The sequence below is a fragment of the Ranitomeya imitator genome, chromosome 2 (assembly GCF_032444005.1).
Source record: "Ranitomeya imitator isolate aRanImi1 chromosome 2, aRanImi1.pri, whole genome shotgun sequence".
Classification (NCBI taxonomy): Eukaryota; Metazoa; Chordata; class Amphibia; order Anura; family Dendrobatidae; genus Ranitomeya; species Ranitomeya imitator.
In genome coordinates, this window is record NC_091283.1 from 742,870,548 (window position 1) to 742,884,443 (window position 13,896).

Here is a 13,896-nt window from a genome sequence, read left to right on the forward strand (position 1 = left end):
GAGCCATGCGATATTCACCTATCCCCATTCCACCACCGCGCTGTGTCTTCTGTGTCCTTTGGCTGTGACGTTCAGGTCAGAGGGCGCGACAATGTGTTTATTGCACGCCCTCTGCCTGAACAGTCACTGCAGAGACCCAGAAGACACAGCGGCGCACAGCGGTGGAACGGGACAGATGAATATCACACGTGACGGGGAGCCTGAGCCAGCGGCGACACCGGCACCTCATAGCGCACCTGTGTCCCCGCCTGCTCAGGACATCGTCACCTCTCCCCCAGCAACGAGAGGTGAGTATGTCTTTTTTTTTCTTTTTTTAATCGCAGCAGCAGCAGCAGCATATGGGGCATATTATTCAATGGTGCATCTTATTCTATGGAGCATCTTATGAGGCCATCATTAACCTTTTATGCAGCATTATATGGGGCATATTTTAATATGGAGCAGATTATGGGGCCATTATTAACCTTTGTGCAGCATTATATGGGGCATATTTTTTGTATGGAGCATCTTATGGGGCCCATCAACTTTTATGAAACATTATATGGGGCATATTATTCTATAGAGCAACTTATGGGGCCATCAACCTTTATGGAGCAGCATATGGGGCATATTATTCTATGGAGCATCTTATGGGGCCATCATTAACCTTTGTGCAGCATTATATGGGGCATATTTTTGTATGGAGCATCTTATGGGGCCATCATTAACCTTTTAAGCAGCATTATATGGGGCATATTATTCTATTGAGCATCTTATGGGGCCATCATTAACCTTTGTGCAGCATTATATGGGGCATATTTTTTGTATGGAGCATCTCATCAGGCCCATCATGAACTATATGGAGCATTATATGGGGCGTATTTTGTATGGAGCATCTTATGGGGCCCATCATGAACTATATGGAGCATTATATGGGTCTCCTGATTCAATATGGATATTCAAAAACATTTAACCTACTGATGTCTCAATTAATTTTACTTTTATTGGTATCTATTTTTATTTTTGTAATTTACCAGTAGGTGCTGCATTTCCCACCCTAGGCTTATACTCGTGTCAATACGTTTTCCCAGTTGTTTTGTGGCAAAATTAAGGGTCTTGGCTTACATTCGGGTCAGCTTATACTCGAGTATACACGGTACTTACTATACATTATATGCTCAATTTGTTTTTTTATTTTTTTCTTGGGTTTTGCTTATGAAATGGCCACAGTGTAAATGTGCTCTAATACCTTGCATATACAGTATACAAACTTATGCTCCAGCTTATTCCTTTGATTTTGCTATAGTTTTTTTGTACTTTGTATAAACAGTGAAATCTCCAGACCTGTCCTTCAGATTTGTCCAGTTGAAAAAAAAACTGCTGAGTTGAATTTGATCACAGTAACATAGTTAGCAAGTAGCATAGTTAGCAAGGCCGAAAAAAGACATTTGTCCATCCAGTTCAGCCTATATTCCGTCCAAAATAAACCCCAGATCTATGTCCTTCTAAAGAACCTAATACCTGTAAGATACAATATTGTTACAATCCAGGAAGACATCTGGGCCTCTCTTGAACCCCTCAACTGAGTTCGCCATCACCACCTCCTCAGGCAAGGAATTCCAGATTCCAGACTGACTGTGCCACGCTGCAGACCAAAGAGTCACTGGTAGGCCAACTCCCAGTACCATCTGCTCTCCAACATGGTTGGGGCCATGACAATATCTCCTGGGCCAGAACTCTGATATGGAGAGACAGCAATTCCTAGCCCAGCAAGCATAAGAGAAAGTAAATGAGAAAAGTGATGTGACTAAATAGTTGAAAGTTTGTCCATTAATGCTAACAGTTTAAAAATGACTGCTACCGTTTAACAGTTCATAAACCTGACCAGGTTTCTATTTAAAGGGGTCCATAGTTTAAAGGGATCCTCTATTTACAGAGTTTGTTTGTTTGTAGGATATTTGGATCATGGACAGTGAATGATTCACAAACTGTCTTGTAAATAGTTTTCACCTTCTTAAAGGTGCTTTCCTACTGGTTTTACAAAGAAGCTTTAAAAAGACTGCTTCTAACATTGCTGTGAAAGTTGCTTTGTTTTACAGAGACCAGAAGAAAAACCCATTTGGCGCAGCAGGATTCCGGGTCTGGATACACGCCTTGTAGCCCGCCCAACACCAACATTGGGGGTTAATGACGGGTCCCTCGCTTCGTTGCTGCTGTTCTAAAGTTATTGATTGACTTGAGTATCGAATTGCACTACCTCAATATTGAAAGATTTGAAAGTTGAATAGTTGCTGAACTAATACCTAAAGTTGGTTAGAAATGTATGTTATATGCCAGGTAGTAGCATAGTAGTGAGTTAATATATTGAATAACAATAAAATTGAAACTTGAAAATTATATAGTGTTATGTGCAGGAGGTAGTGAAAATGACTTGATGTAGTACACCTGTAGGGGTAGTTTCCGTTGCTAGGAAAGTTCTGCACTTTGAACAAAGAAAATGTTTGTTTTGCACTTTGAATCCTTAAGAGATAGAATACCTGTAGCGGGTAATAGCCCTTCATAGTTAGTTAATTATTATACTATTTTCTATTCTTAAAAGTAGGCCTACAATGTAAATATGTTTTTGTAATGTTCAAGTGTTCTCACCTCCCATAAAGGGAAGCTCTACTTTGCATAATATTAACTTGTTTTCCATGTTTATAGCATTCCAAAAGTTGTATGTCTTTTTGCTAATTTGTATTGTTGTTCTTTTTTTCCCAGTCCGGGAGTACTGGATTTAATGGGGGGAGTGTGGCGCCCCAGGGTCCAGGGTCCAGGTCATCACAGTAGCATTGCTCTCCTCATGGGGAGAGTGATGTTACGTTTGGACATGATGAAAGATAACTCTCATCAGGCAATCACAATGCACACAACATGTTCACACTACAGGCCACAAGGGGGAGCTTGTGATCCTATTTCTAGGTGACTCCCCTACATATGTATATATATTGTGGTTTTGGAGGGAAAGAGAGTTAGAAAGTGCCAGCAAGTAGACTGGAATAGTCTGAGGCCAGAGAAGGTGTATCCGCAGTGCTGCAGCTCCGGGAAAGAGTAAACATACAGAAGGAAAGGACATCGTTCAGTGAGCATGAAGGGGAACAAAGCAAAAGGAGAAGGACATCAGAGGAGACCAGCCACGAGCAGGCTGCCTCCTTCTGAAGCGCAGATAACCGGTAGCCCAGGGCCGTATTTGCCACTAGGCACGTGCCTAGGGCGGGGACAATGCAGGGGGGCGGCACCTGAGCAAGTTTTTAAAAATTTTTTTTTTTTTTTAAGTCCGGGGGTCCCCCGCCCACCCACCTCAGTCCCAGCTGCTGCGGGGGGAGGGGGTCTCGGGCGCAAGGCCGCCATCAGGGCATTGCTGCCCTGACTACTGTATGGGGCAGAAATGGATGCTGTACCTTTAAGCAGCAGCAGCCCAAGTGCATCATGGTCCTCCTGACGCCAGTCATGTGACACGCTGTGCGCTCTTCTTACTGTAAGAGCACTGGAGCAGACTGCAGAGAAGCAGGTAATGTTTGTGGGAGAAGATACTGAAGTCGGCAGTGAGCAGGGAGAGGAGGCGGGCAGTGTGTGAGGACTCAGAGGAAGCTGCAGAGAGGAGTGAGGCGAGAGAGGAGACGGGAGTCTGCTGATGTGAGTGAGTGAGGAGAGGGGAGGCTGCTAAGGGGAGGGGATGAGAGGCTGGTAAGGAGAGGAGAGGCTGGAAAGGAGATGAGAGGCAGGAGAGGAGAGGCTGGAAAGGAGATGAGAGGCAGGAGAGGAGAGGCTGGAAAGGAGAGGAGAGGCTGGAAAGGAGAGGAGATGAGAGGCTGGTAAGGAGAGGAGAGGCTGGAAAGGAGATGAGAGGCAGGAGAGAAGACGCTGGAAAGGAGAGGAGAGGCTAGAAAGGAGAGGAGATGAGAGGCTGGTTAGGAGAGGAGATGAGAGGCTGGTAAGGAGACGAGAGGCAGGAGAGGAGAGGCTGGAAAGGAGAGGAGAGGCTGGAAAGGAGAGGAGATGAGAGGCTGGTAAGGAGAGGAAATGAGAGGCAGGAGAGGCTGGAGAGGAGAGGCTGGAGAGGAGAGGCTGGAAAGGAGAGGAGAGGCTGGAGAGGAGAGGTTGGAGAGGAGATGAGAGGCTGGAAAGGAGAGGAGATGAGAGGCTGGAAAGGAGATGAGAGGCTGGAAAGGAGAGGCTGGAAAGGAGAGGAGATGAGAGGCTGGTAAGGAGAGGAGATGAGAGGCTGGAAAGGAGAGGCTGGAAAGGAGAGGAGATGAGAGGCTGGTAAGGAGAGGAGATGAGAGGCTGGTAAGGAGAGGAGATGAGAGGCTGGAAAGGAGAGGAGATGAGAGGCTGGAAAGGAGAGGAGATGAGAGGCTGGAAAGGAGAGGAGATGAGAGGCTGGAGAGGAGAGGCTGGAAAGAAGAGGAGAGGCTGGAAAGGAGAGGAGAGGCTGGAAAGGAGAGGAGAGGCTGGAAAGGAGATGAGAGGCTGGTAAGGAGAGGAGATGAGAGGCTGGTAAGGAGAGGAGATGAGAGGCTGGAGAGGAGATGAGAGGCTGGAGAGGAGATGAGAGGCTGGAGAGGAGATGAGAGGCTGGAAAGGAGAGGAGAGACTGGAGAGGAGAGGCTAGAGAGGAGAGACTGGCGAGGAGAGGAGAGGCTGGAGAGGAGAGACTGGAGAGGAGAGGCTGGAGAGGAGAGGCTGGAGAGGAAAGGCTGGAAAGGAGAGGAGAGGCTGGAAAGGAGAGGAGAGGCTGGAAAGGAGATGAGAGGCTGGTAAGGAGAGGAGATGAGAGGCTGGTAAGGAGAGGAGATGAGAGGCTGGAAAGGAGAGGAGAGGCTGGAGAGGAGAAGAGAGGCTGGAGAGGAGAGGAGAGGCTGGAAAGGAAAGGAGAGACTGGAGAGGAGAGGCTGGAGAGGAGAGGCTGGAGAGGAGAGGAGAGGCTGGAAAGGAGATGAGAGGCTGGAAAGGAGAGGAGAGGCTGGAAAGGAGAGGAGAGGCTGGAAAGGAAAGGAGAGGCTGGAAAGGAGAGGAGATGAGAGGCTGGAGAGGAGATGAGAGGCTGGAGAGGAGAGGAGAGGCTGGAAAGGAGAGGAGAGACTGGAGAGGAGAGGAGAGGCTGGAGAGGAGAGACTGGAGAGGAGAGGAGAGGCTGGAGAGGAGAGACTGGAGAGGAAAGGCTGGAGAGGAGATACTGGAGAGGAGAGGCTGGAGAGGAAAGGCTGGAAAGGAGAGGAGAGGCTGGAAAGGAGAGGAGAGGCTGGAAAGGAGATGAGAGGCTGGTAAGGAGAGGAGATGAGAGGCTGGTAAGGAGAGGAGATGAGAGGCTGGAAAGGAGAGGAGAGGCTGGAGAGGAGAAGAGAGGCTGGAGAGGAGAGGAGAGGCTGGAAAGGAGAGGAGAGACTGGAGAGGAGAGGCTGGAGAGGAGAGGCTGGAGAGGAGATGAGAGGCTGGAAAGGAGAGGAGAGGCTGGAAAGGAGAGGAGAGGCTGGAAAGGAAAGGAGAGGCTGGAAAGGAGAGGAGAGGCTGGAAAGGAGAGGAGATGAGAGGCTGGAAAGGAGATGAGAGGCTGGAAAGGAGATGAGAGGATGGAAAGGAGAGGAGAGGCTGGAAAGGAGATGAGAGGCTGGAAAGGAGATGAGAGGCTGGAGAGGAGATGAGAGGCTGGAGAGGAGATGAGAGGCTGGAAAGGAGATGAGAGGCTGGAAAGGAGAGGCTGGAAAGGAGAGGAGATGAGAGGCTGGTAAGGAGAGGAGATGAGGCTGGAAAGGAGAGGCTGGAAAGGAGAGGAGATGAGAGGCTGGTAAGGAGAGGAGATGAGAGGCTGGAAAGGAGAGGAGATGAGAGGCTGGAAAGGAGAGGAGATGAGAGGCTGGAAAGGAGATGAGAGGCTGGAAAGTAGAGGAGATGAGAGGCTGGAGAGGAGAGGCTGGAAAGAAGAGGAGAGGCTGGAAAGGAGAGGAGAGGCCAGAAAGGAGAGGAGAGGCTGGAAAGGAGATGAGAGGCTGGTAAGGAGAGGAGATGAGAGGCTGGTAAGGAGAGGAGATGAGAGGCTGGAAAGGAGATGAGAGGCTGGAGAGGAGATGAGAGGCTGGAGAGGAGATGAGAGGCTGGAAAGGAGAGGAGAGAGTGGAGAGGAGAGGAGAGGCTGGAGAGGAGAGACTGGAGAGGAGAGACTGGAGAGGAGAGACTGGAGAGGAGAGGAGAGGCTGGAGAGGAAAGGCTGGAAAGGAGAGGAAAGGCTGGAAAGGAGAGGAGAGGCTGGTAAGGAGAGGAGATGAGAGGCTGGTAAGGAGAGGAGATGAGAGGCTGGATAGGAGAGGAGAGGCTGGAGAGGAGAAGAGAGGCTGGAGATGAGAGGCTGGAAAGGAGAGGAGAGACTGGAGAGGAGAGCCTGGAGAGGAGAGGCTGGAAAGGAGAGGAGAGGCTGGAGAGGAGAGGAGAGGCTGGAGAGGAGAGGCTGGAAAGGAGAGGAGAGGCTGGAAAGGAGATGAGAGGCTGGAAAGGAGATGAGAGGCTGGAAAGGAGAGGAGAGGCTGGAAAGGAGAGGAGAGGCTGGAAAGGAGAGGAGATGAGAGGCTGGAGAGGAGATGAGAGGCTGGAAAGGAGATGAGAGGCTGGAAAAGAGAGGAGAGGCTGGAAAGGAGATGAGAGGCTGGAAAGGAGATGAGAGGCTGGAAAGGAGAGGAGATGAGAGGCTGGAGAGGAGATGAGAGGCTGGAGACGAGATGAGAGGCTGGAAAGGAAAGGAGAGGAGAGGCTGGAAAGGAGAGGAGAGGCTGGAAAGGAGAGGAGATGAGAGGCTGGTGAGGGGAGGCTGGAAAGGAGAGGAGATGAGAGGCTGGTGAGGGGAGGCTGCTGAGGAGAGGAGATGAGAGGCTGGTGAGGGGAGGCTGCTGAGGAGAGGACATGAGAGGCTGGTGAGGGGAGGCTGCTGAGGAGAGGACATGAGAGGCTGGTGAGGGGAGGCTGCTGAGGAGAGGACATGAGAGGCTGGTGAGGGGAGGCTGCTGAGGAGAGGACATGAGAGGCTGGTGAGAGGAGGCTGCTGAGGAGAGGACATGAGAGGCTGGTGAGGGGAGGCTGCTGAGGAGAGGAGATGAGAGGCTGGTGAGGGGAGGCTGCTGAGGAGAGGAGATGAGAGGCTGGTGAGAGAAGGCTGCTGAGGAGAGGAGATGAGAGGCTGGTGAGGGGAGGCTGCTGAGGAGAAGAGATGAGAGGCTGGTGAGGGGAGGCTGCTGAGGAGAGGAGATGAGAGGCTGGTGAGGGGAGGCTGCTGAGGAGAGGAGATGAGAGGCTGGTGAGGGGAGGCTGCTGAGGAGAGGAGAGTGGAGGCTGGTGATGGGAGGATGTGAGAGGCTGGTGAGCAGAGGGGAGGCTGCTGAGGAGAGTAGATGAGAGGGTGGTCTCATGCTGTATATGGGGAGACTGTGTGGGGCTCATGCTGTATTTAAGGGGCTGTGGGGGGTTTAAAGATATATAATTGGTGTCAGCATACTTAATTCTGCTCAATATTAAGTGATACAATTAATATTACTTAATATTGAGTAGAATTATTTTCATGCTATTGGTTCAGCCTCCACAACAGTCATGGTCTTTCATCTGGCCCCTCGGGAAAATAAATTGCCCACCCCTGATCTAGAGACATGGAGTGAGAAGCCCACAGACGATAGCAACAGATTAGTCCGTTCTCTCACTAAATTATCCATCCAGCTCTTCAAACTATTCTCTCTGAAACGTCCCAGCATTGCAGAGATAAACTTCCCTGTTTGCAGTCTGAGTGATGCTGCCCGTGGTTTTGGTAGTATGAATCGACTGACTGGTTCCCCTTAAAAACTTGTCAGCCAAACCTTGCAACCATGGCAGAATCAACTGACCATGTACTGTGTATGAGATCCACCAGATTCTCATATGACAACTAATGGAAAGGTTTGCTAAGGCTGCTTTCACATCAGCGATTTTCTCCGTTCGCGGCAGATACTGCAGTTTTTCCACCTCTGTCGTGTAACATATCGCTTACAGGCCGGCAACTCTGCGTTCGGCCTCATTCATTCCCTATGGGACTTGCGGACATGTGCAGCGCTTGAGGTGAGACAAAAAAAAACACTGCTAGCAGCATTTTTTTTCTTGTTGCTGCAAGTACTGCATTTGCCGGATCGCAGCAAAACCACAAGTGCCGCAAGTCCCATAGGGAATGAATGAGGCCGAACACAGTGTTGCCGTAAGTGATCCGTTACGGATGCGGAAAAACTGCCGGATCTGCCGCAAATGTAAAAAAATCACTGATGTGAAAGTAGCCTAAGTCACTGCCGATAGTGTCTGCATTAGTCATACTCACCAATGGGGGAGGCAGCACGAAAAGTGCCTAGGGCAGCAGAAACTCTAAATACGGCCCTGCGGTAGCCGGAACACCAAGGGCTGTAAGTAACTCCATGACTTACATCAGAGACCGGTAGGACAGCTGAACTGCAAGTTACCTGTCTGCATTAATACCAAGTAGGCACGGTGACACCTACAGAGCCTGGGGCATGCTAGAGTCCCTATAAACCGGCTCAAGTCACCAGTCATACGGGTTATGTCCTATCCTATATGGGAGACAGAGAGAACAACTGTGAGGACCTTATGTGAAGCCATAGGCATAAAGGGACTACAACACCACCGCCCTAGAGGAAGGCTTTTAACTCCACCGGGTAAAGGGAACTCTGGATTCACTTCCAAACCGGCCGGACCCTGCCTGCCCTGTGATCTGGTGCTCTGGACTGTGGCTGCTGAAGTCGTCAGTAAATAAGGTAAAGAGACTGCAAACCTGTGTCCTTGTTCTTTACTGTACCATCCACCATCTTCCATTTACACGCTGGGAGTCCTGGGGATACACTTCACCTGTGGGAAGTTAGACCATCTAGCTGCCATAACATCACCCAGAGGACCCCTCGGAGCGACGTCGGTCCCCACTGACCGAATACCACAGGTGGCGTCACGAACATAAACTCTATTCCCTTTAAAGACCTTTCCCTTTTACCGAGTACCCCACGGCCCTGGCGGGCGACTCAGTAACACCCAGTTGACTATTCATACATTTCCATAAGGAATAAAAGTGCCGTGATTTATTTGCTTGGAAAAACATATACACTAAAACATACATGTCATAATATCTGGCTTTCTTTCAACATAAGTGTGCAAGAAGGAGCAAATACAATGGTAAGCAATCTGCCCATTGTTCTATTCCACAAGTCTGTTTCTCATATGTGCCCTTAGTTGATCCAGGTCGATAGGTCAACGTACCACCCCTAGAAAATATTGTCCTTGCTCTACCCAGTTTTAAATCTTATATTTGGCAAAAGACAGTTAAGTTGGTATTTACCTGTTGACATGAAGATGAAGGTTGCCTCCTGATGAGTCTATCATCTGCATTGTTTCTGCATGTGATAATCCAACACATGACTTCCCATTGATCCCAACCAATTCATCATTCTCCCGCAGTCCACCACGACATGCCTTACTTCGCTTTCGCACCTGTAATAAACAAATATAAAAAAAAATTTAAATAAAAGACTAACCAATGCATATTTAAAAAAGGCATACAGACTATTGAAGCAGCTCATACAATTTCTATAGTGCCCCCAGCAGGGCTCGCTTTAAAAACTAGCAGATATGTAAGCCAACGAATTGAGGGATGTATCACAAGGATTAGTGATGTCTTTTCTTCTACAAAGGACAAGAAGGCCATGAGCTACAAAATACCAATGTTGGTTATGTCTTAGCATGAACCCGGTCCATTAGGTGCCCCTATTTGTAATGCTATTAGAAAAAAATAATGATAATAGTTAGTGATGAGCAAATATACTCGTTACTCGAGCATGCTCGGGGGTCCTCCGAGTATTTTTTAGTGCTCGGAGTTTTAGTTTTTCTTGCCGCAGCTGAATGATTTACATCTGATAGCCAGCATAAGTACATGTGGGGGTTGCCTGGTTGCTAGGGAATCCCCACATGTACTTAAGCTGGGTTGCCTGGTTGCTAGGGAATCCCCACATGTACTTAAGCTGGCTAACAGATGTAAATCATTCAGCTGCGGCAAGAAAAACTAAAACTCCGAGCACTAAAAAATACTCGGAGGACCCCCGAGCGTGCTCGAGAAATCTCGAGTAACGAGTATATTCGCTCATCACTAATAATAGTGAATATTAACATAGATTTAATATGGAATGCAATTTAAACTAATTTTCTAGTGGCAATTTTGTGCCAACGTTGCACATTTTCTAAAACGTCGGTGTCTTAGAAGGAGGTGGCATGGTCAATAGATTTACTCCAGAAAATGTTATAAGTGATAGAAAATCCTTACGCTAGGTCATCAACATCCGATTACAGGGGTCTCAATTCTCGGCAAGAGGTGCAGCATCTCTATTTATCTTCATTTGGTCTACATAGTAATCGCCGTGCTATAGCATTGTCCCATTCACTTCCCTGAAATACCCAGCACATCCATTACTGTGTAGCTGCCCTGCAGTTTAACACATTCACAACATATGACATACATGTACGTCATATGTCATGTCCCTGCCTTTGATCCGGGCTCGCACACCAAGCCTGCATCTTTCGTGGCAGAAGATGGCTGATTTCATCAGCTATCGTGTGGTTTTAACAGCCGTGGGTGGAGCAGAGCTCTGCCCGCTGTTGTTAACCTGATAAATGCCACTGTGAACCTCTGACTACAGCATTTAATACATGCTGGTGGGGGGAGCGTCATTCCACCTGCCATGACAACCAGGGATCTGCTGAAGACTACTGTGCCTGGTATTGCGTCAATCCTGTGAAGGTCAGTGTTTAGCTGGCATTCTTAGGAGATCGTGATTTTCACTACACAAAGCAGAATATATTTAAAATATAAAATAAATTAATCTGATCGGTAAACAGAGTAAGGAGAAAAAATTTGAAATGCCAGAATAAGGCTGGTTTCACATTTGCGGGTTTTTTTTGCATTTTTGTGGTAAAAAACGCAAAAAAAGCATGCGTTTTTTTCCCTATATTTAACATTAAAAACGCATGCGTTTTTTGGCATGCGTTTTGATGCGTTTTTGCAATGCATGCGTTTTTTCTCTGCATGCGTTGTGTTGCAGAAATGCAACATGTAGCAATTTTTGCGGCGTTTTTTTGCCGCAAAAAAAGCATGCATTTTTTTGCGCCAAGAAAAGCGTATTGATGTATATGTAAACGCATGCATTTTTAAGCATATGCTTTTGCATGAGTTTTTATAGAAAAACACAAGAAAACACCCTAACCCAAACTCTAACCCTAACCCTAACACAAACCCTAACCCAAACTCTAACCCAAACCCTAACACAAACCCTAACCATAACACAAACCCTAACCCAAACTCTAACACAAACTTAGAGTTTGTGTTAGAGTTTGTGTTAGGGTTTGTGTTAGGGTTTGTGTTAGAGTTTGTGTTAGAGTTTGGGTTAGAGTTTGGGTTAGGGTTAGAGTTTTTGTTTTAGGGTTAGAGTTTGTGTTTTAGGGTTAGGGTTAGAGTTTGTGTTAGAGTTTGTTAGAGTTTGTGTTAGGGTTAGGGTTAGAGTTTGGGTTAGGGTTAGAGTTTGTGTTTTAGGGTTAGGGTTAGAGTTTGTGTTAGAGTTTGTTAGAGTTTGTGTTAGGGTTAGGGTTAGAGTTTGGGTTAGAGTTTGTTAGAGTTTGTGTTAGGGTTAGGGTTAGCGTTTGGGTTAGGGTTAGAGTTTGTGTTTTAGGGTTAGGGTTAGAGTTTGTGTTAGGGTTAGGGTTAGAGTTTGGGTTAGGGTTAGGGTTAGAGTTTGGGTTAGGGTTAGGGTTAGAGTTTGTGTGTTAGGGTTAGGGTTAGAGTTTGTGTTTTAGGGTTAGGGTTAGTGTTAGGATCACTAGGGTTACTAGGGATCCTAACCCTAACCCTAACCCTAGGTATTTCTGTTTATAGTGGGTTTTCTAGTTGATTTTGATGATTGGCAGCTGTCACACACTTCTCATCATGCGTTTCAAAAACGCAAACGCAGGAATAAACGCTTGTAAACGCGTCAAAACGCCACGTTTGCATTAAAACATGCAAAAACGCATGCGCCTAAAAAACACAGCATTTAAACGCATTTTTGCACCAAATGCGTTTAAATGCGTTTGCGTTTAAAACGCTGCAGATCAATACACAAGTGTGAAACCAGCCTAAGGTGATCAGAACATGATATCTACCCCAATATGATATCAGTAGAAACATCAGCTCAGGCCACAAAAATAATCCATCACGCAGCCCCAGATCCCAAAAATGTAAATGTAAATGTTATGAGTCTCGGAAAATAGCGACACAAGCAAAATAGTTCTTTACAAATTTCCAAATTTTTTTTTACCACTGAAATAAAAAAAACCTATGCATGTTTGATATCTGTGCAATCGTACTGTCCTGGGGAATCATATTTCCAGGTCCGTTTTATTGCATAATGAACATAGTAAGTAAAACAAACTATTTTGAAATTGCACTTTTGTTTCAATTTCAACTCACTTGGATTTTTTTCTCCTCCTCTTTCCATTGCATCACATGATAAAATGAATGATGTAATACAAAAGTGCAACTCATCCCACACAAAAAAGCCATCATAAGTTATGTGGATGCAAGAATAAAAAAGTTGTGACTCTTGAAATAGGCGAGGAAAACATTAAGATGAAAAAATGGAAATTGACCTCAGTGTGAAGAGGTTAGCACAGCAAAGAAGGCTGTTGTGCTCATCAAGACTTGGGATTTCTTTTGTTGTATTAGAATTAACAGTTGATTTAAACCTAACACCTTGGAATTGTAGTGGATTGCAATGAGCCAATGCAGAGCCTGTCTGACCTCACTCACCACTTCCTTTTTTCTAAACTTGATTAGTTTTCCTTCTTTGAATCCTCTAACATGTATCAGACAGTTACTATACGGTTCATGTTTTTTAATGTAATTCATTTTTTAATAAATTTGCATTCAATTTTACATTTCTATGAGTGGTGTTTTTTGGATACTCTGTATGCTTTGTCTATTTTTTCTTTTATTGTGGAATTAAATGTATGTATGGTGGCGATTAACATGTGATTATGTCATTAATGGCCTACGTAGGTAGCAGATTTCAGTTGTGTTAGCAGTTGTCCATGAAATATCTGCTAGTCCTCACCATGAACTGAGGATTTAATGCAATGTTTCCTTATCACAAAAGTAAAGGATTAAAGGGGGAATTCCGGCATACTATGTTGGTGAATTACCTTTAGGTCCCCTTCACACGCTCGTTTTTACTATCCTTTTGGATTTCTGTTGACAGTCCATGTGTACAAGTGTACCATCCGTGTGTTCGTGTGTACCATATGTGTGCTGTTCGTGTGACATTGCATATATAATTAGTGTCTTGCATATTTAGCTTACTGTACATCTTTATCCTAATAAATAAGCGAATGATAAAAAGCAACATGGGGTCCCCCGTATTTTTGATAACTAGCAAACGTAAAGCAGACAGCCGTTCATGGTTATTGGGCCCTTCCCAGCCGAAAAATACCAGCCGCAGCCACCCAATAATTGGAGCATCACATAAGATTTACCAGTTCTGGCGCTTTGTCTTCACTCTTATCGATTGACCTGGTGTGTTGGCAATTGGGGTAATGGTGCTTGGAGTTGATGACAGCTGTGAATTGTCCAAAAATGCAGCTAAACATCAAGCCCTGTTGTAGTGTAGTGGAGAGATTTCTATCAGTCACACCGATTACTAACCCAGTAAGGCCGGAGTCAGACTGGCGAGTGTGATGCGAGAAACTCGTATCAATACCCAACACTGTCGCCGACACACGGGACCGGAGTGTGTGGCTGCATACAAATACATGCAGCTGAACACTTGTGTGCTGGCGGCAGTGTCGGGAATT

At 46.4% G+C, this 13,896-nt stretch overlaps 1 protein-coding gene across 1 annotated transcript in view; it reads right to left on the reverse strand.

Annotated features, from left to right (window-relative positions):
- The window catches only part of SYNPO2L (synaptopodin 2 like), a 193,113-nt gene that overhangs the window by 93,121 nt on the left and 86,096 nt on the right, over positions 1–13,896 (reverse strand). Inside the window, exon 2 of the mRNA XM_069753242.1 lies at positions 9,365–9,516. Coding sequence (XP_069609343.1) covers positions 9,365–9,516 — 152 coding nt within the window. The remainder of the gene's footprint in view (positions 1–9,364; positions 9,517–13,896) is intronic.